Source organism: Heptranchias perlo, unplaced genomic scaffold (genome assembly GCF_035084215.1).
Source record: "Heptranchias perlo isolate sHepPer1 unplaced genomic scaffold, sHepPer1.hap1 HAP1_SCAFFOLD_423, whole genome shotgun sequence".
NCBI lineage: Eukaryota > Metazoa > Chordata > Chondrichthyes > Hexanchiformes > Hexanchidae > Heptranchias > Heptranchias perlo.
The window spans coordinates 76,744-99,923 of NW_027139435.1; the positions used below are offsets into that span (position 1 = coordinate 76,744).

At 47.2% G+C, this 23,180-nt stretch overlaps 1 protein-coding gene across 1 annotated transcript in view; it reads right to left on the bottom strand.

The window, feature by feature from the left end:
- Positions 1-23,180, bottom strand: part of LOC137312344 (granulocyte colony-stimulating factor receptor-like) — a 105,893-nt gene that overhangs the window by 71,112 nt on the left and 11,601 nt on the right. Inside the window, exon 3 of the mRNA XM_067978916.1 lies at positions 7,604-7,915. Within this exon, the coding sequence (XP_067835017.1) occupies positions 7,604-7,915 (312 nt within the window). The remainder of the gene's footprint in view (positions 1-7,603; positions 7,916-23,180) is intronic.

Consider the following 23,180-nt stretch of genomic DNA (forward strand, 5'->3'; position numbering starts at 1 on the left):
CCCCCACACACTGGGCCCCCCCCCACACTGGGCCCCCCCCCACACTGCCCTCCCCCACACACTGGGCCCCCCCCCACACTGGGCCCCCCCACACACTGGGCCCCCCCACACTGGGCCCAGAATGAGAATGCTGCAGCAGTGAATTTCCTTCTTTTGAGGATCATCAGAACCATTACTCACTTTGCCCTTCGTATCTGGTTCATATCATAGAATCATAGAAATTTACAGCAATGAAGGAGGCCATTCGGCCCATTGTGTCTGTGCTGGCCGAAAATGAGCCACCCAGCCTACTCCCACTTTCCAGCACTTGGTCCGTTGGCCTGCAGGTTACGGCTCTTCAGGTGCACATCCAGGTACTTTTTAAATGAGTTGAGGGTTTCTGCCTCTATCACCCTCTCAGGCAGTGAGTTCCAGACCCCCACCACCCTCTGGGTGAAAAAAAATTCTCCTCAGCTCCCCTCTAATCCTTCTTTACTTTAAATCTATGCCCCCTGGTTATTGACCTTTCTGCTAAGGGAAATAGGTCCTCCCTATCCACTCTATCTGGGCCCCTCATAATTTTATACACCTCAATTAAATCTCCCCTCAGCCTCCTCTGTTCCAAAGAAAACAACCCCAGCCTATCCAATCTTTCCTCATAGCTAAAATTCTCCAGTCCTGGCAACATCCTCGTAAATCTCCTCTGCACCCTCTCGAGTGCAATCACATCCTTCCTGTATTGTGGTGACTAGAACTGTACACAGTACTCAAGCTGTGGCCTAACCAATGTTTTATACAGTTCCAGCATAACCTCCCTGCTCTTATATTCTATGCCTCAGCTAATAAAGGAAAGTATTCCATATGCCTTTTTAACCACTTTATCTACCTGTCCTGCTACCTTCAGGGACCTGTGGACATGCACTTTAAGGTCCCTCACTTCCTCTACATCTCTCAGTATCCTCCCATTTATTGTGTATTCCCTTGCCTTGTTTGCCCTCCCCAAATGCATTACCTCACACTTCTCTGGATTGAATTCCATTTGCCACTTTTCTGCCCACCTGACCAGTCCATTGATATCTTCCTGCAGTCTACAGCTTTCCTCCTCACTATCAACCACACGGCCAATTTTTGTATCATCTGCAAACTTCCGAATCATGCCCCCCACATTCAAGTAGCTCCAAGAGGCCTATAATGTTGCGAAGAAGAATAGTAAGCCTGAGGATTGGGAGAGTTTTAGAAACCAGCAAAAAATTGATAAAAAGGTAGAAAATAGAATATGAAAGTAAACTAGCAAGAAATATAAAAACAGATTGTGAGAGCTTCTGCAAGTATGTAAAAGGGAAGAGATTAGTGAAAGTAATTGTGGGTCCCTTAGAGTCAGAGACTGGAGAAATTATAATGGAGAATAAGGAAATGGCAGAGATGTTAACCAAATATTTTGTATCTGTCTTCACAGTAGAAGACACAAAAAACATACCAGAAATAGTGGGGAACCAAGGGGCAAGTGAGAGTGAGGAACTTAAAACAATTAATATCAGTAGAGAAAAAATACCGGAGAAATTAAGGGGACTAAAAGCTGACAAATCCCCTGGACCTGATGGCCTACATCCAAGGGTTCTAAAAGAGGTGGCTGCAGAGATAGTGGATGCATTGGTTGTGATCTGCCAGAATTCCCTAGATTCTAGAACTATCCCAGTGGATTGGAAGGTAGCAAATGGGTAACCCCACTATTCAAGGAAGGTGGGAGAGAGAAAACAGGGAACTACAGGCCAGTTAACCTGACATCAGTCGTCAGGAAAACGCTGGAATCCATTATTATGGAAGTGGTAAGAGGGCTGCATAAAAGGTTGTTACACAAGATAAGGGCTCATGGGATTGGAGTAATATATGAGCATGGATAGAGGATTGGTTCAAAGACAGAAATCAAAGTCGGGATAAACGTGTCATTTTCAGGTTGGCAGGCTGTAACTAGTGGGGTGCCACAAGGATCGGTGCTTGGGCCTCAGCTATTCACAATCTATATTAATGACTTAGATGAGGGGACCGAGTGTAATGTATCCAAGTTTGTTGATGATACAAAGCTAGGTGGGAAAGTAAGCTATGAGGAGGACACAGAGAGTCCGCAAAGGGATATAGACAGGTTAAGTGAGTGGGCAAGAAGGTGGCAGATGAAGTTTGGTGGGAAGAATAGAAAAACAGAATATTTTTTAAATGATGAGAATCAATTAATTGTTGGTATTCAGAAAGATCTGGGTGTCCTCGTACAAGAAACACAAAAAGTTAGCATGGGGGTACAGCAAGCAATTAGGAAAGCAATTGGTATGTTGGCCTTTATTGCAAGGCGATTGGAGTACAAGAGTTAGGAAGTCTTGCTACAATTCTACAGGGCTTTGGTGAGACCACACCTGGAGTACTGTGTACAGTTTTGGTCTCCTTATCTAAGGAAGGAAATACTTGCTGAGGGGCTTGACAGGGTAGATACTGAGAGGTTGTTTCCCCTGGCTGGCAAGTCTAGAACTAGGGGCATAGTCTCGAGATAAGGGGTCGGCCATTTAACACTGAGATGAGGAAGAATTTCTTAATTCAGAGGGTTGTGAATCTTTGGAATTCCCTACCCCAGTGGGCTGTGGATGGTCAGTCGTTGAATATATTCAAGGCTGAGATAGAAAGATTTTTGGACTCAAGGGAATCAAGGGATACGGGGAATGGAGTTGAGGCCAAAGATCAGCCATGATCTTGTTGAATGGCGAAGCAGGCTCGAGAGGCCGAATGGCCTACTCCTGCTCCTATTTCTTATCTTCTTGAGTCTAAATCATTGACATTAACCACTAAAAGCAAGGTACCTAGTACTGAGCCCTGCAGCACCCCACTGGAAACAGCCTTCCAGTCACAAAAACACCCGTTGACCTTTACCCTTTGCTTCCTGCCACTGAGCTAATTTTGGATCCAATTTGCCACTCTCCCTTGGATCCCATGGGCTTGTACTTTTTTGACCAGTCTGCCACGTGGGACCTTGTCAAAAGCCTTGCTAAAATCCATGTATACTACATCAAATGCACTACCCTCATCGACCCTCCTTGTTACCTCCTCAAAAAATTCAATCAAGTTAGTCAGACACGACCTTCACTTAACAAATCCGTACTGATTGTCCTTGATTAATCCGTGCCTTTCTAATGACGAATTATACTGTCCCTCAGAATTGATTCCAATAATTTGCCCAACACCGAGGTTAGACTGACTGGCCTGTAATTACTCGGTCTGTCTCTTTCTCCCTTTTTAAACAATGGTACAATGTTAGCCGTCCTCCAATCCTCTGGCACCTCGCCTGTATCCAGTGAGGATTGGAAAATGATGGTCAGAGCCTCTGCTATTTCCTCCCTTGCTTCTCTTAACAGCCTGGGATACATTTCATCCGGGCCTGGCGATTTATCTACTTTCAAAGATGCTAATCCCATTAATACTTCCTCTCTCACTAAGTTTATCCCATCCAATATTTCACACTCCTCCTCCTTAACTACAATCTCTGCATCGTCCCCCTCTTTTGTGAAGACAGACGCAAAGTTTTCATTAAGAACCAGACCCACATCTTCCGCCTCCACACATAGGTTACCTTTTTGGTCTCTAATAGGCCCTACTCTTTCCTTAGTTATCCTCTTGCTCTTTATGTATTTATAAAACATCTTTGGGTTTTCTTTGATTTTACTTGCCAGTACTTTTTCATGCCCTCTCTCTGCTTTTTAATTTCCTTTTTAATTTCACCCCTGCACTTTCTATACTCCTCTAGGCTTTCTGCAGTATTGAGCTCTCGGTGTCTGACATAAGCTTCCCTTTTTTGCCTTATCTTACCCTGTGTGCTCCTTGTCATCCAGGGGGCTCTAGATTTGGGAGTCCCACCCTTTTTCTTTGTGGGAACATGTTTACTCTGAACCCCTTGAATCTCCCCCTTGAATGCCTCCCACTGCTCTGACACTGATTTACCTTCAAGTAGCTGTTTCCAGTCCACTTTTGCTAAATCACTTCTCAGCTTAGTAAAATTGGCCTTTCCCCAATTGAGAACTTTTACTCCTGTTCTATCTTTGTCCTTTTCCATAACAATGCTAAATCTAACTGAATTATGATCACTATCACCAAAATGCTCTCCCACTGATACTCCTTCCACCTGCCCAGCCTCATTCCCTAAAACTAAATCCAGAACTGTCCCCTTTCTTGTTGGGCTTGCTACCTACTGGCCAAAAATGTTCTCCTGAATGCATTTTAAGAATTCTGCTCCCTCTATACCTTTCCCACTGATTCTATCCCAGTTAATATTCGGGTAGTTGAAATCCCCCACTATTACAGCACTATTGTTTTTGCACTTCTCAGAAATTTGCCTCCATATTTGCTCTTCTATCTCCCTCTGACTGTTTGGGGGTCGATAGTACACTCCCAACAGTGTGACTGCCCCTTTTTTTGTTCTTTAGCTCAACCCATTTGGCCTCATTTGACGATCCTTCTAACGTATCATCCCTCCTCACAGCTGTAATTGTTTCTTTAGCCAATATTGCAACCCCCCTCCTTCTTTATCCCTCGCTATCTCCTCTTGAAAACCCTGTAACCAGGAATGTTGAGCTGCCATTCCTGCCCCTCTTCAAGCCATGTTTCAGTAATAGCTAAGATATCGTACATCCACGTGTCTATCTGTGTCCTCAGCTCATCCGCCTTATTCACTGGACTCCCTGTATTGAGGTTGACACCATTAATCACTGACAAACACGTCTGTTGTCTAGTTTCTAGCCTGTGTTTCCTCTGCCTTCCAAACTCGCTCACTAATTTTCTGCTTCCATTTCCAGTTCTGTTTCTCTCCCTTCTGAATCTACACTCAGGCTCCCATCCCCCTGCCAAGTTAGTTTAAACCCTCCCCCACAGCACGAGCAAACCTCCCCATGACGATATTGGTCCCGGCCCTGTTGAGGTGCAATCCGTCCGGCTTGTACAGGTCCCACCTCCCCCAGAACCGGTCCCAATGTCCCAGGAATCTAAAGCCCTCCCTCCTGCACCATCTCTCCAGCCACGCATTCATCTGCTCTATCCTCCTATTCCTATACTCACTAACGCGTGGCCCCGGGAGTAATCTGGAGATTACTATCTTTGAGGTTCTGCTTATTAATCTCTTTCCTAACTCCTTAAACTCTGCCTGCGGGACCTCATCCCTCTTTCCATGTCATTGGAACCAATATGGACCACGGAGGCAACATACCATCCTGGAATCACGTCTGCAGCTGCAGAAACGCCTGTCTGCTCCCCTAACTATAGAATCCCCGATCACTATCGCTCTCCTCATCTTTCTCCTCCCTCCTGGACAGCTGGGCCACCCATGGTGCTCTGGTCTTGGCTCTGGCTGTACTCCCCAGAGAAACCATCGCGCTCACCAATATTGATACCGATTAGAGAGTGAGATGCCCTCAGGGGACTCCTGCACTACCTGCCTGGTCCTCCGTGTCTGTCTGGTGGTCACCCAGTCCCTCTCTGCCTGCTCTCTCTTAATCTGTGGGGTGACCACCTCCTGAAACGTGCTGTCCACGTAGCTCTCACCCTCGTGGATTCACTGCAGTGACTCCAGCTGCTGCTCAAGTTCCAAAACCTGGAGCTCGAGCTCCTCCAGCTGACGACACTTCCTGCACCCAGGACATGGAAAACATCCTGGAGTTCCCACATGGCACAGGCCGTGCATTTGTCAAAGCACCAGGTGACTCTCGGTCCTGCTCAAACAGTAACTTTAGTTCCACTCTGTCCACTTCTTCAGAGTGTGGGATGTCCATCTTAGAATAAAGATAAAACATAAACCAAGGGCTCAGATTTTTTTTTTAAAACCAGTTTTTGTTGCTGACAGTGAAGGATGACACTTTCCCCACTTTGGGACCCAGTGTAATTCATCAATCAATCTGACAGATCCTTAAAATTGAAGTTTGACAGATACACTTAGTAATGAAGTGACAAGAGCTGTTACGCAGTGAGATGGTCCTCGCTCACTCCCAGCTGTTACCCAGTGATATGGTCCTCGCTCACTCCCAGCTGTTACCCAGTGAGATGGTCCTCGCTCACTCCCAGCTGTTACCCAGTGAGATGGTCCTCGCTCACTCCCAGCTGTTACCCAGTGAGATGGTCCTCGCTCACTCCCAGCTGTTACCCAGTGAGATGGTCCTCGCTCACTCCCAGCTGTTACCCAGTGAGGTGGTCCTCGCTCACTCCCAGCTGTTACCCAGTGAGATGGTCCTCGCTCACTCCCAGCTGTTACCCAGTGAGATGGTCCTCGCTCACTCCCAGCTGTTACCCAGTGAGATGGTCCTTGCTCACTCCCAGCTGTTACCCAGTGAGATGGTCCTCGCTCACTCCCAACTGTTACCCAGTGAGATGGTCCTCGCTCACTCCCAGCTGTTACTCAGTGAGATTGTCCTTGCTCACTCCCAGCTGTTACCCAGTGAGATGGTCCTCGCTCACTCCCAGCTGTTACCCAGTGAGATTGTCCTCGCTCACTCCCAACTGTTACCCAGTGAGATGGTCCTCGCTCACTCCCAACTGTTACCCAGTGAGATGGTCCTCGCTCACTCCCAGCTGTTACTCAGTGAGATTGTCCTTGCTCACTCCCAGCTGTTACCCAGTGAGATGGTCCTCGCTCACTCCCAGCTGTTACCCAGTGAGATTGTCCTCGCTCACTCCCAACTGTTACCCAGTGAGATGGTCCTCGCTCACTCCCAGCTATTACCCAGTGAGATTGTCCTCGCTCACTCCCAACTGTTACCCAGTGAGGTGGTTCTCACTCACTCCCAGCTGTTAACCAGTGAGATGGTCCTCGCTCACTCCCAGCTGTTACCCAGTGAGATGGTCCTCGCTCACTCCCAACTGTTACCCAGTGAGATGGTCCTCGCTCACTCCCAACTGTTACCCAGTGAGATGGTCCTCGCTCACTCCCAGCTGTTACTCAGTGAGATTGTCCTTGCTCACTCCCAGCTGTTACCCAGTGAGATGGTCCTCGCTCACTCCCAGCTGTTACTCAGTGAGATTGTCCTCGCTCACTCCCAACTGTTACCCAGTGAGATGGTCCTTGCTCACTCCCAGCTGTTACCCAGTGAGATTGTCCTCGCTCACTCCCAACTGTTACCCAGTGAGGTGGTTCTCACTCACTCCCAGCTGTTAACCAGTGAGATGGTCCTCGCTCACTCCCAGCTGTTACCCAGTGAGATGGTGCCTTGCTCACTCCCAGCTGTTACCCAGTGAGATGGTCCTCGCTCACTCCCAGCTGTTACCCAGTGAGATGGTCCTCGTTCACTCCCAGCTGTTACCCAGTGAGATGGCCCTCGCTCACTCCCAGCTGTTACCCAGTGAGATGGTCCTCGCTCACTCCCAGCTGTTACCCAGTGAGATGGTCCTCGCTCACTCCCAGCTGTTACCCAGTGAGGTGGTCCTCGCTCACTCCCAGCTGTTACCCAGTGAGATGGTCCTCGCTCACTCCCAGCTGTTACCCAGTGAGGTGGTCCTCGCTCACTCCCAGCTGTTACCCAGTGAGATGGTCCTCACTCACTCCCAGCTGTTACCCATGGCTTAGCAAAGTAACTGAGTTTTTGTGCTTCTGCCTGTCAATACGTACAGCCACCGTAGATCCTGACTCTATGTTGTGGAGACAATGGTGAACCTCGGTGGAGCCGACAGCTGAGAATTCCAGCCGATTGATTGAAGGCAGGAATGTTGAGCTGTGACACGGTCTTGCTGACAATGGCGTACTGTGTCCTGGGGAGGTCCCTATTGTCCAGTCTCCAGATTATCTGCGAGGCGTGTATGATGGGGTCCCCAAAGCAGGAGGTGTTTGTTACTGTGCAGGAAGCGAACAATGGGGAGCCCCAGTGCACGGTGTTAGCACTCACTGAAATATGGGTGCAGCCTCTCGCCTCTGAAACAGCTCCTGTAAAGAAGTAAGAGGAAATAATAAGGAATTATCCTTCATTTAAAACCAGCCCCCTCATTTCACAAATCAGTGCAGTAAACCAGCATCAATGTGGAATATTGAGCCAGTACATCCTGACCATAGAGAAGGACTAATCCAACCCAGCCAATTACCACGGTCAAGTGATGGAAGGAGTCACCTGTACAACAAAAACTTGCATTTATACAGAGTCTTTAATGTGGTAAAACGGCCTAAGGCACTTCACAGGAGCGATTATCGAACAAAATTTGACACCAAGTCACATAAGGAGATATTAGGACAGGAGACCAAAAGCTTGGTCAAAGAGGTAGGTTTTAAGGAGCATCTTAAAGGAGGAGAGAGAGATAGAGAGGTGGAGACATTTAGGGAGGGAATTCCAGAGCTTAGGGCCCAGGCAGCTGAAGGCACGGCCGCCAATGGTGGAGTGATTAAAGTCGGGGATGTGCATGAGGCCAGAATTGGAGGAGCGCAGAGATCTCGGAGGGTTGTAGGGCTGGAGGAGGGAACAGAGATAGGGAGGGATGAGGCCGTGTAGGGATTTGAAAACGAGAATGAGAATTTTATAATCGAGGCATTCCCGGACCGGGAGGCAATGTAGGTCAGCGATCACAGGGGTGATGGGTGAACGGGACTTGGTGCAAGTTAGGATATGGGCAGCAGAGTTTTGGATGAGCTCATTTTTACGGAGGGTGGAAGATGGGAGGCCGGCCAGCAGAGCATTGATTTCTATGATTAGTCAACAACTCCAACATCATTATATCAGGCGACTATCAGAATGGTGGAAGGTGAACTAGATGGACATTGGTATTTTTCGGCTTAAGCTGAACCTAAATGAAACAGTGTCATTGCAAAGACAGGTGGGGGAGGAATTAATAATATGACAAGAGGGTGGGGAACATCTGGGCTTGATACTGGAGAGGGTGGGGAACATCTGGGCTTGATACTGGAGAGGGTAGGGAACATCTGGGCTTGATACAGGAGAGAGCTGGGGAACATCTGGGCTCGATACTGGAGAGGGTGTGGAACATCTGGGCTCGATACTGGAGAGGGCGGGGAACATCTGGGCTTGATACTGGAGAGGGCGGGGAACATCTGGGCTCGATACTGGAGAGGGCGTGGAACATCTGGGCTCGATACTGGAGAGAGCGTGAACATCTGGGCTCGATACTGGAGAGGGCGGGGAACATCTGGGCTCGATACTGGAGAGGGCGGGGAACATCTGGGCTCGATACTGGAGAGGGCGGGGAACATCTGGGCTCGATACTGGAGAGGGCGGGGAACATCTGGGCTCGATACTGGAGAGGGCGGGGAACATCTGGGCTCGATACTGGAGAGGGCGGGGAACATCTGGGCTCGATACTGGAGAGGGTGGGGAGGATTAATGAAACTGTTGGAATGGAAGCAGAAGAGTTAGCTGAAATAAATAGTGAAAAAATATCAGGAGGAGAAAGAGAAAGAAAGAAGATTTGAGGTAGAGAGAGCTATGTAAACACTAGGTAAGGATGTGACAGAATCTCTAGAACAGTGACGTGGATTAGATTTGGACAGAATTGGAAATGGAATATTTCTGGTTAAAGCATTTTCAGGAGAAATGGGGAGGGTCGGGTGGCAGGACCACCTCGAACCCTCTGGGAGTGCAGCCACTCAAACCGGTTTTCAGTACTGAACACTGGTGAGGGTGACGACAACTAGGGGGGGTGCAGTCTAGAGCATATCCACGGCACTGTGGGGCAAATGACTTAACAGGAGGGCACAGTGAAGTGTAGAGATGCAGTAATCACAGGGGATTCGATAGTCAGGGGGACAGACAGGCGCTTCTCTGACCACCGACGTGAATCCCACATGGTGTGTTGGCCCCCTGGTGCCGGGGTAACGGACATCACTGTGAGGGTGCAGAACATTCTGAGGGGGGAAGGGGAACGGCCAGAAGTTGTGGTCCATGTGGGAACCAATGACATTGGAAGGAAAAGGGATGAGGTCCTCAGAGTTTCAGGAGCTAGGGAGGAAGTTAAAAAGCAGGACCTCAAAGGTAGTAATCTCTGGATTACTCCCAGTGCCTCGCACTAGTGAGTATAGGAATAGTAGGATAAGGCAGGTTAATGTGTGGCTGGAGAAATGGTGCAGGAGGAGGGCTTCAGATTCCTGGAGCATTGCGACCAGTACAAGTTGGACAGGTTGCACCACAACAGAGCTGGGTCCAATGTCCTTGGGGGAGGTTAACCAGTGCTGTGGGGGAGGGTTTAAACTAATTTGGGGGGGTGGGGCGCCAGGAGGAAACACTGGAGAGCAGAAATAAGGTGCACAGAGGACTGGGAGAGGCAAATAGCATTAGAGTAAAAAATCATTCACAAATAAGAGGGATCAGACAGGGGGCAAATGTGAGGCCGTCTAAGATAGTATGGTGAATAAGGTTGGTGAGCTGCAGACTCAAGTCACCACATGGGACAATAATATAGTGACAATAACAGAGACCCGGCTCAAAGAAGGGCAGGATTGGATACTTAATATTCCCGGCTACAAGGTACTCAGGAAGGATAGAGAAGGAAAGAAAGGAGGTGTGTGTGACAGTATTGATCAAAGATACTGTTACAGCCCGGGAAAGGGATGATTTGATTAAGGGTTCAAGGACAGAATCTATTTGATTAGAATTAAGGAACAATCGAGGAGATATTACACCACTGGGTGTAGACTATAGGACATCAAATAGTGGGAAGGAGATAGAGGAGCAAATCTGCAGGCAAATTACAGAAAGATGCAAGAACTATAGAGTTGTGATAATGGGGAACTTCAATTATCCCAATATAGACTGGGATAGTAACAGTGTAAAGGGCAAAGAGGGGGAGGAATTCCTGAACTGTGTACAAGAGAACTTTCTTGATCTGTGTGTTTCCAGCCCAATGAGGAAGGAAGCAGTGCTGGATCTGGTTGTGGGGAATGAAGTGGGGCAGGTGGAGCATGTTTCAGTGGGGGAGCATTTAGGAAAAAGTGATCACAATATTAGGTTTAGAATAGTTATGGAAAAGGACAAAGATAAATCAAATGTGAAAATACTCAACTGGAGGAGGGCAAATGTTAATGAGTTAAAAGGGGATCATGTCCAGGGGGACTGGAATCAAAGACTGGCAGCTAAAACAGTAAATGAGCCTTCAAAGAGGTGGTAGTTCGGGGATAGACTAGACACATTCCCAATAAGGGGAAAGGAGGGGTATCCCAAAGCTAGAGCTACCTGGATGACTAAAGATAGAGAGATTAAAATGAAACAGAAAAAGGAGACTTATGATAAATGTCAGGTTCATAATTCAGTAGAGAATAAAGCTGAAAAGCACAGGGGTCAACTGAAAAAGTAAATAAGAGGGGCAAAGAGAGAGCATGAGACTAGATTAGTGAATAACATAAAAGGGAACCCAAAACTCTTTTATAAACATATAAATAGTAAAAGGATAGTCAAAGGAAGGGTGGGACCGATTAGGGACAAAAAAGGGCCTGACTGAGTATTTTGCATCTGTCTTAACAAAAGAAGAGGATGTTGTCAGTGTCACAATAAAAGAGAAGAGGTAGAGAAACTGGATAGGATAAAAATAGATAAAGAGGAGGTACTTAAAAGATTGGCAGTACTCAAAGTAGAAAAGTCACCCGGTCCGGATGGGATGCATCCCAGGTTACTGAGGGAAGTGAGGGGGGAAATTGCAGAGACTCTGTCCACAATCTTCCAATCCTCCTTAGATATGGGAGCGGTGCCAGAGGACTGGAGGATTGTAAATATTACACCCCTGTTCAAAAAAGGGGAGAGGGATAAACCCGGTAATTACAGGCCAGTCAGCCTAACGTCGGTGGTGGGGAAACTTCCAGAGACAATAATCCGGGACAAAATTAATTGGCACTTGGAAAAGTCTGGGCCAATAAATGAAGTCAGCACGGATTTGTTAAAGGAAAATTGTGTTTGACCAACTTGATGGAGTTCTTTGATGAAATAACGGAGAGGGTCGATGAGGGGAGTGCGGTTGATGTTGTTTATATGGACTTTCAAAAGGCGTTTGATAAAGTGCCACATAATAGACCTGTTAGCAAAATTAAAGCCCATGGGATTAAAGGGACAGTGGCAGCATGGATACAAAATTGGCAAATGGACAGAAAGCAGAGAGTAGTGGAGAACGGTTGTTTTTCAGACTGGAGGGAAGTATACAGTGGTGTTCCCCAGGGGTCAGTATTAGGACCACTGCTCTTTTTGATATATGTAAGGAATCTTACAACACCAGGTTATAGTCCAACTGTTTTATTTGAAAATCACAAGCTTTCGGAGGCTTTCTCCTTCGTCAGTTGGACTATAACCTGGTGTTGTAAGATTCCTTACATTTGTCAACCCCAGTCCATCACCGGCATCTCCACATCATGGCTACTTTTTGATATACATTAATGACCTAGACTTGGGTATAGAGGGTATAATTTCAAAGTTTGCAGATGACACGAAACTCGGAAATGTAGTAAACAATGTGGAGGATAGTAACAGACTTCAGGAGGACAGAGACAGACTGGTGAAATGGGCAGACACATGGCAGATCAAATTTAACGCAGAGAAGTGTGAAGTGATACATTTTCATAGGAAGAATGAGGAGAGGCAATATAAACTAAATGGTACAATTTTAAAGGGGGTGCAGGAAAAGAGACACCTGGGGGTGTATGTGCCCAAATCTTTAAATGTGGCAGGAGAAGTTGAGAAGGTTGTTAAAAAGGCAGACGGGATCCTGGGCTTTATTAATAGAGGCATAGAGTACAAAGCAAGGAACTTGTGCTGAACCTTTATAAACACTGGTTAGGCCACAGCTGGAATATTGTGGCCATTTCTGGGCACCGCATTTTAGGAAAGATCTCAAGGCCATAGAGAGAGTGCAGAAGAAATTTACTAGAATGGTAACATGAATGAGGGACTTTTCTTTTTATTCATTCATGGGATGTGGGCGTCGCTGGCGAGGCCGGCATTTATTGCCCATCCCTAATTGCCCTTGAGAAGGTGGTGGTGAGCCGCCTTCTTGAACCGCTGCAGTCCGTGTGGTGAAGGTTCTCCCACAGTGCTGTTAGGAAGGGAGTTCCAGGATTTTGACCCAGCAACGATGAAGGAACGACGATATATTTCCAAGTCGGGATGGTGTGTGACTTGGAGGGGAACGTGCAGGTCGTGTTGTTCCCATGTACCTGCTGCTCTTGTCCTTCCAGGTGGTAGAGGTCGTGGGTTTGGGAGGTGCTGTCGAAGAAGCCTTGGCGAGTTGCTGCAGTGCATCCTGTGGATGGTACACACTGCAGCCACAGTGCGCCGGTGGTGAAGGGAGTGAATGTTTAGGGTGGTGGATGGGGTGCCAATCAAGCGGGCTGCTTTGTCCTGGATGGTGTTGAGCTTCTTCAGTGTTGTTGGAGCTGCACTCATCCAGGCAAGTGGAGAGTATTCCATCACACTCCTGACTTGTGCCTTGTAGATGGTGGAAAGGCTTTGGGGAATCAGGAGGTGAGTCATTCGCCACAGAATACCCAGCCTCAGACCTGCTCTTGTAGCCACAGTATTTATATGGCTGGTCCAGTTAAGTTTCTGGTCAATGGTGACCCCCAGGATGTTGATGGTGGGGGATGCGGCGATGGTAATGCTGTTGAATGTCAAGGGGAGATAGTTAGACTCTCACTTGTTGGAGATGGTCATTGCCTGGCACTTGTCTGGCGTGAATGTTACTTGCCACTTATCAGCCCAAGCCTGGATACTGTCCAGGTCTTGCTGCATGCGGGCTCGGACTGCTTCATTATTTGATGGGTTGCGAATGGAACTGAACACTGTGCAGTCATCAGCAAACATCCCCATTTCTGACCTTATGATGGAGGGAAGGTCATTGATGAAGCAGCTGAAGATGGATGGGCCTAGGACACTGCCCTGAGGAACTCCTGCAGCAATGTCCTCGGGCTGAGATGAATGGCCTCAAACAACCACTACCATCTTCCTCTGTGCAGCCACTGGAGAGTTTTCCCCCCCGATTCCCATTGACTTCAATTTTACTAGAGCTCCTTGGTGCCACACTCGGTCAAATGCTGCCTTGATGTCAAGGGCAGTCACTCTCACCTCACCTCTGGAATTCAGCACTTTTATCCATGCTTGGACCAAGGCTGTAATGAGGTTACGTGGAGAGACAAACTGGGGTTGTTCCCCTTCGTGCAGAGAAAGTCAAGGAGAAATTTGGTAGATGCTTTCAAAATCATAATGGGGAATAATGGGGAATAGGAAATGGCAGATGCATTAAACAAATACTTTGTATCTGTCTTCACAGTAGAAGGTCCAAAATACATACCAGAAATAATGGGGAACCAAGAGGCTAATGAGAGTGAGGAACTTAAAACAATTAATATCAGTAGAGAAAAAATACTGGAGAAATTAAGGGGACTAAAAGCCGACAAATCCCCTGGACCTGATGACCTATATCCAAGGATTCTAAAAGAAGTGGCTGCAGAGATAGTGGATGCATTGGTTGTGATCTTCCAAAATTCCCGAGATTCTGGAACAGTCCCAGTGGATTGGAAGGTGGCAAATGTAACCCCACTATTCAAGGAAGGAGGGAGAGAGAGAACAGGAAACTACAGGCCAATTAGTCTAAGTAGGGAAAATGCTGGAATCCATTATTAAGGAAGTGGTAAGAGGGCACTTAGAAAATCATAATATGATGAGGCAGAGTCAATATGGTTTTATGAAAGGGAAATCCTGTTTGATAAATCTATTCGAGTTTTTTGAGGGTGTAACGAGCAGGGTAGATAAATGGGAACCAGTGGATGTCGTATATTCGGATTTTCAAAAGGCATTCGATAAGGTGCCACACAAGAGGTTGTTACACAAGATAAGGTCTCATGGGGTTTGGGGTAATATATTAGCATGGATAGAGGATTGGGTAATGGATAGAAAACAGAGAGTGGGAATAAACGGGTCATTTTCAGGTTGGCAGGCTGTAACTAGTGGGGTGCCACAAGGATCGGTGCTTGGGCCTCAGCTATTCACAATCTATATTAATGACTTAGATGAAGGGACCGAGTGTAATGTATCCAAGTTTGCTGACGATACAAAGCTAGGTGGGAAAGTTAGCTGTGAGGAGGATGCAGAGTCTGCAAAGGGATATAGACAGGTTAAGTGAGTGGGCAAGAAGGTGGCAGATGGAGTATAATGTGGGAAAATGTGAGATTATTCACTTTGGTAGGAAGAATAGAAAAACAGAATATTTTTTAAATGGTGAGAAACTATTAAATGTTGGTGTTCAGAGGGATTTGGGTGTCCTGGTACAAGAAACACAAAAAGTGAACATGCAGGTACAGCAAGCAATTAGGAAAGTAAATAGAATGTTGGCCTTTGTTGCAAGGGGGTTAGAGTACAAGAGTAAGGAAGTCTTCCTATAACTGTACAGGACTTTAGTGAGACCTCACCTGGAGTACTATGTATAGTTTTGGTCTCTTTACCAAAGGAAGGATACACTTGCCTTAGAGGCGGTGCAATGAAGGTTCACTCGATTAATTCCTGGGATGAGAGGGTTGTCCTATGAGGAGAGATTGAGTAGAATGGGCCTATACTCTCTGGAGTTTAGAAGAATGAGAGGTGATCTCATTGAAACATAAGACTATGAGGGGCTTGACAGGGTAGATGCTGAGAGATTGTTTTTCCCTGGCTGGAGAGTCTAGAGCTAGAGGACATAGTCTCAGAATAAGGGGTCGGCCATTCAAGACTGAGATGAAGAGGAATTTCTTTACTCAGAGGATTGTGAATCTTTGGAATTCTCTACCCCAGAGGGCTGTGGATGCTCAGTCATTGAATATATTCAAGGCTGAGATTGATAGATTTTTGGACTCTCGGGGAAATCAAGGGATACGGGGATCGGGCGGGAAAGTGGAGTTGAGGTCGAAGATCAGCCATGAATTGATTGAATGGCGGAGCTGACTCGACAGGCCATATGGCCTACTCCTGCTCCTATTTCTTATGTTCTTGTGTTCTTAAATAAGGAGAAATTGTTTCCAGTGGCAGAAGGGTCGGTAACCAGAGCACACAGATTTAAGGTGAGGAAACATTTTTTTTTCTCAGCGAGGTAAATACTTGAAGGGTGAAAATATACACCGGGCTATGGGGAAAGAGCAGGGGAGTGGGCCTAATTGGATAGCTCTTTCAAAGAGTCGACACAGACTCGATGGGCCGAATGGCCTCCTTCTTTGCTGTATCATTCTATGATTCTATAATGCTGGAACCCAAGTTTGTCCTGGGAATGCAGACGGATAGAGTTAAGAAATAGGGAGCACGAGAAACAGTGGAGGTGAGATAGAGGGCAGGAGCAATAGAGAGAATCAAAGTTCTCTCTCTTTTGACTAACTCGATGGAGTTCTTTGATGAAGTAACGGAGAGGGTCGATGAGGAGAGTGCGGTTGATGTTGTTTATTTGGACTTTCAAAAGGCATTTGATAAAGTGCCACATAATAGACCTGTAAGCAATCATAAAGCCAATGGGATTAAAGGGACAGTGGCAGCATGGGTACAAAATTGGCAAAGGGACAGAAAGCAGAGAGTAGTGGTGAACGGTTGTTTTTCAGACTGGAGGGAAGTATACAGTGGTGTTCCCCAGGGGTCAGTATTAGGACCACTGCTCTTTTTGATATATATTAATGACCTGGACTTGGGTATAGAGGGTATAATTTCAAAGTTTGCAGATGACACGGAACTCAGACATGTAGTAAACAATGTGAAGGATAGTAACAGACTTCAGGAGGACAGAGACAGACTGGTGAAATGGGCAGACACATGGCAGATGAAATTTAACACAGAGAAGTGTGAAGTGATGCATTTTGGTTGGAAGAATGAGAAGAGGCAATATAAACTAAAGGGAGGGCGAGCACGGGGGGGGGCGCGTGGAGAGTGAGCATGGGGGGGCAGATAGAGAGTGAGCACAGAGGGGCGCGGAGGGTGAGCATGGGGGGGGCAGATAGAGAGTGAGCAGGGGGGGCGCGCGGAGGGTGAGCATGGGGGGCACGCACGGCAGGGTGTACGGGGGGGACGAGCGCGGTGGGGTGTTACGGGGGGGCAAGCACGGTGGGAGGGTATGGGGGGGCGAGCATGGTGGGAGTGTACGGGGGGTCGAGCATGGTGGGGGGGTACAGGGGCGAGCACAGCGGGGGGCACGGGGGAGAGCATGGCGGGGGGGACTGGGGCGAGCACGGCGGGGGGGGGGGGTTACGGGGGGCCTTTATTGATGTCTTCCTGTATTTTGTCGTATTCTTCCTTTGTATTAACTACACCTCCCCAATTTGGTGTTATCTTTTGCAAATTTTGAAATTGTACTTTCGAGTCCAAATCGTTTATGTAAGTTGTGAACAATAGTTCACAAATTACATAACCTGGGGAACACCACTTCCCACCTTTTGCCAGTCTGAGTAACGACCTTTAACCCCTACTCTCTGTTTTCTAGCCAGCTTGCTATCCATTCTGTTACTGTCCTGACTCCACATGCTCTGACCTTAGTCATGAGTCTACAATGTGGTACCTTATCAAAAGCCTTTTGAAAATCTAAATATATTACATCTACTACATTACCCTTGTCTACTCTTTCTGTTAATTCTTCAAAGAATTCAGTAAGGTTGGTCAATCATGACCTTCCCTTCTGTAATCTGTGCTGACTATTCTTTATTATATTTTCGGTTTCTAGATGTTTTTCAATTCCATCTTTGAGTAAAGATTCCATTATCTTTCCTCCCACCGACGTTAAGCTAACTGGTCTATAGTTCTCTGGATTTGTTCCATTTCCCTTTTTAAATATAGGAATCACATTAGCTGTCTGACTGTTCTCTGGCACTATTCCCTTTTCTAATTTTTATATATATGTAATAGTGCCTCTGCTATCTCCTCCCTAACTTCTTTTAATATTCGTGGATGCAATCCATCTGGACCAGGGGTTTTATTCTCTCTTAGTTTGATTAGTTTATCAATTATCTCCCCTCTTTCTATCTTAAATGTCTCAATGGGGGGTAAATTGAATAAGGCCCGAGTCCGGGCCCGAGCATCGCAGTGAGCAATTAACCCGCAACCGGTGGTTCGGATGCAGGCAGCACAAGACTGAACCTCTTAAAGGTAGCCTGCATCTCTTATTTGCACGGAATCTGAACGGAGATCAGACATCGCACACGTAAAACACAGACACAGGTCCCGTCCCAATGTTTACACACTGTTGAGTTATGTTAAAACATTGAATAAAGGTTGTGCACCACTTAATCCCACATCCTCCAATCTGCACGCCAAACCCCAGCAATCTGCCGATCCGCATTTGTACCAAAGGGGGGAGATAATTGATAAACTAATCAAAGGTAGAGAGAATAAAACCCCTGGTCCAGATTGATTGCATCCACGAATATTAAAAGAAGTTAGGGAGGAGATAGCAGAGGCACTATTACATATATATAAAAATTCATTAGAAAAGGGAATAGTGCCAGAGGACAGTCAGACAGCTAATGTGATTCTATATTTAAAAAGGGAGATGGAACAAGTCCAGAGAACTATAGACCAGTCAGCTTAACGTCAGTGGGAGGCAAGATAATGGAATCTTTACTCAAAGATGGAATTGAAAAACATCTAGAGAATGAAAATATAATAAAGAATAATCAGCACGGATTGCAGAAGGGAAAGTCATGATTGACCAACCTTACTGAATTCTTTGAAAGAGTAGACAAGGGTAATGTAGTAGATGTAATATATTTGGATTTTTCAAAAGGCCTTTGATAAGGTATCACATTGTAGACTCATGACTAAGGTCAGAGCGTGTGGAGTCAGGGGACAGGTAGCAGAATGGATAGCAAGCTGGCTACAAAACAGAAAACAAAGAGTACGGGTTAAAGGTCGTTACTCAGACTGGCAAAAGGTGGGAATTGGTGTTCCACGGGGATCGGTGCTGGGACCACTGTTATTCATTATTTACATAAATGATTTGGACTCAAGAATTGGAAATACAATTTCAAAGTTTGCGAACAACACCAAATTAGAGGGTATAGTTAATACTGAGCAGAACTGCGACAAAATGCAGGAAGATGTTAATAAACTTGCAGAATGGGCGTGTAAACAGCAAATTAATTTTAATATAGATAAGTGTGAAGTGGTGCATTTTGGTAGGAAGAATAAGGAGGCCTCATATTGCTTGGATAATAAGAGTCTAAATGGGACAGAGGAGCAGAGGGATCAGGGGGTGGAGATACACAAATCACTGAAAGTAGTGACACAGGTTAATAAGGCCGTAAAAAGGCAAATCAAGCTCTGGGGTTCATTTCTAGAGGGATAGAATTGAAAAGCAGTGAAATTATGTTAAACTTGTATAGAACCTTGGTTAGACAACACTTAGAGTGCTGTGAACAGTTCCGGTCTCCATATTATAAAAGGATATAGAGGCACTGGAGAAGGTGTAAAAAAGATTTACTCGGATGATACCAGAACTGAGGGGTTATACCTATCAGGAAATAGTGACCCCCTTTAAGATAATGAAAGGGTTTGATCGGGTAGATATAGAGAAGATGTTTCCACTTGTGGGGGAGACCAGAACTAGAGGCTGTAAATATAAGATAGTCACTAATAAATCCAATAGGGAATTCAGGAGAAACGTCTTTACCCAGAGAGTGGTGAGAATGTGGAACTCACTCCCACAAGGAGTAGTTGAGGCGAATAGCATAGATACATTTAAGGGGAAATTAGTTAAACATATGAGGGGGAAAGGAATTGAAGGATATGTTGATGGGGTGAGATGAAGAAGGGTGGAAGGAGGCTCATGTGGAACATAAACACCGGCATGGACCTTTTTTTTTTATTCGTTCATGGGATGTGGGCTTCGCTGGTGAGGCCGGCATTTATTGCCCATCCCTAATTGCCCTTGGGCAATGTTGGGCCAAATGACCTGTTTCTGTGCTGTACATTCTATGTAATTTTAATTATACTGTTACGAGAACATAAGAAATAGGAGGAGTAGGCCATACAGCACCTCGAGCCTGCTCCACCATTTAATCAGATCATGGCTGATCTTTGACCTCAACTCCATTTTCCTGCCTGATCCCCATATCCCTTGATTCCCCTCGAGCCCAAATATCTATCGATCCCAGCCATGAATATATTCATTGACTGAGCATCCACAGCCCTCTGGGGTAGAGAATTCCAAAGATTTACAACCCTCAATGAAGAAATTTCTTCTTATCTCAGTCCTAAATAGCCGAAACCTTATCCTAAGATAAGGATATCTATGTCCCCTCGTTCTAGACTCTTCAGTCAGGGGAACAGTCTCTCAGCATCTACCCTGTCAAGCCCCCTCATAATCTTATATGTTTCAATGTGATCACCTCTCATTCTTCTAAACTCCAGAGAGTATAGGCCCATTCTACTCAATCTTACCTCACAGGACAACCCTCTCATCCCAGGAATCAATCCAGTGAACCTTTGTTGCACCGCCTCTAAGGTAAGGAGACCAAAACTGTACACAGTACTCCAGGTGTGGTCTCACCAAAGCCCTGTACAATTGCAGCAAGACTTCCTTACTCTTGTACTCCAATCCCTTTGCAATAAAGGCCAACATACCATTTGCTTTCCTAATTTCTTGCTGTACCTGCATGTTAACTTTCTACGTTTTGTGTACAATGACATCCCTCTGGATGTCAAGATTTAATAGTTTCTCACCATTTAAAAATATTTTGTTTTTCTATTCTTCCTACCAAAGTAAATAATCTGACATTTTCCCATATCTGCCCCCTTCTTGCCCACTCACTTAACCTGTCTATATCCCTTTGCAGATTCTGTGTCCTCCTCACAGCTTACTTTCCCACCTAGCTTTGTATCATCAGCAAACTTGGATACATTACACTCGGTCCCTTCATCTAAGTCATTAATACAGATTGTAAATAGCTGAGGCCCGAGCACTATGATCACTACTGCCGAGATGTTTCCCTACACTTACTTCTCTTATCTGCTCTGGTTCATTTCCCATTACTAGATCCAGTGATTCCTCTCTTGTTGGGCTTCTTATGTACTGGGTAAGAAAAGAGTCCTGAACACAGTGAAGAAACTCCACTCCCTTATTGCCTTTCCCCACCTCTTACCAGTTTATTTGGGGGTTGTTGAAATTCCCCATGATTATTATTCTATGTCTTTTAAGCATTTCATAGATTTTCCTACATATTTCTTCCTCCACTTCCCTTCCACTATTAGATGGTCTGTAGAATATCCCTATTAATGTGATCGATCCCTTCTTACCCTTTGTCTCAATCCATATGGATTCTGTTTCGATCTGAATGTTACTTATTCCTTTTCCTTTGCCATTATGTTGTCTCTAATTAGTACAGGTACTCCACCCCCTTCTTCCTTCCCTGTCCTTTCTAAATACATTATATCCTGCAATGTTTAATTGCCAGTCCTGTCCTTTATGTTGCCATGTTTCAGTTATCCCTACAACACCTGGCTCCTCACTACGGATTATTGCCTCCAGTTCCCTCGTTTTGTTTCGGATGCTGTGCACATTGCTGTACAGGCAATTTAATTTGTTTTGAATAATTGTTCCACTTAATTACTGTATCTGTTCCCTGACTGTTTATATTTCCCTTATTCTTTACCTTGGTCTGACCTTCACTCTCATTTCCTGTTTCTTGTATCTTCAGATTTACGTTATTTTCACCAGATCCCTCCCCCCATCTTGCTAGTTTGAAGCCTTCTCCACGGCCCTATTTATCCTTTCCACTCGGACAATGTCCCATTCCGGTTCAGGTGGATCCTGTCCCAGTGGTACAGCTCCTTCCTGTCCCAGTACTGGTGCCAGTGTCCCATGAAATGGAACCCTCCTTCCCACACCAGTCTCTCAGCCACTCATTCACTCTCCTGATCGTCTATCCCAGTGCCAATTAACACGTGACTCGGGTAGTAATCCTGAGATTATCACCCGTGAGGTCCTGCTTTTTAAAATTTACTTCTTAACTTCTGATATTCCTTTAGCAGGACCTCCTCCATTTTCTTCTCTATGAGATTAGTCCCGACATGGACCGTGGAAACTGGATCCTCCCCCTCCCTTTCTGGGAGCGGAGTGAGAGGGAGCTGGGAATGGAGGTGGGGAGGGAGGAGGCGACAGAGACGGGGAGACGGGGACGGGACAGAGACGGGGAGACGGGGACGGGACAGAGACGGGGAGATGGGGATGGGACAGAGACAGGGACATGGGGACGGGACAGAGACGGGGACACGGGGACGGGACAGAGACGGGGACGGGACAGAGACGGGGACACGGGGACGGGACAGAGACGGGGACACGGGGACGGGACAGAGACGGGGACACGGGGACGGGACAGAGACGGGGACACGGGGACGGGACAGAGACGGGGACACGGGGACGGGACAGAGACGGGGACGGGACAGAGACGGGGACGGGACAGAGACGGGGACACAGGGACGGGACAGAGACGGGGACACAGGGACGGGACAGAGACGGGGACACAGGGACGGGACAGAGACGGGGAGACAGGGACGGGACAGAGACGGGGACACGGGGACGGGACAGAGACGGGGACGGGACAGAGACGGGGACACAGGGACGGGACAGAGACGGGGACGGGACAGAGACGGGGACACAGGGACGGGACAGAGACGGGGACGGGACAGAGACGGGGACACAGGGACGGGACAGAGACGGGGACACAGGGACGGGACAGAGACGGGGACGGGACAGAGACGGGGACACAGGGACGGGACAGAGACGGGGACACAGGGACGGGACAGAGACGGGGACGGGACAGAGACGGGGACACAGGGACGGGACAGAGACGGGGACACAGGGACGGGACAGAGACGGGGACGGGACAGAGACGGGGAGACGGGGACGGGACAGAGACGGGGACACGGGGACGGGACAGAGACGGGGACGGGACAGAGACGGGGACACGGGGACGGGACAGAGACGGGGACACAGAGACGGGGAGACGGGGACGAGACAGAGACGGGGACACGGGGACGGGACAGAGACGGGGACACAGAGACGGGGAGACGGGGACGGGACAGAGACGGGGACACGGGGACGGGACAGAGACGGGGACACGGGGACGGGACAGAGACGGGGACACAGAGACGGGGAGACGGGGACGGGACAGAGACGGGAACACGGGGACGGGACAGAGACGGGGACACGGGGACGGGACAGAGACGGGGACACGGGGACGGGACAGAGACGGGGACACGGGGACGGGACAG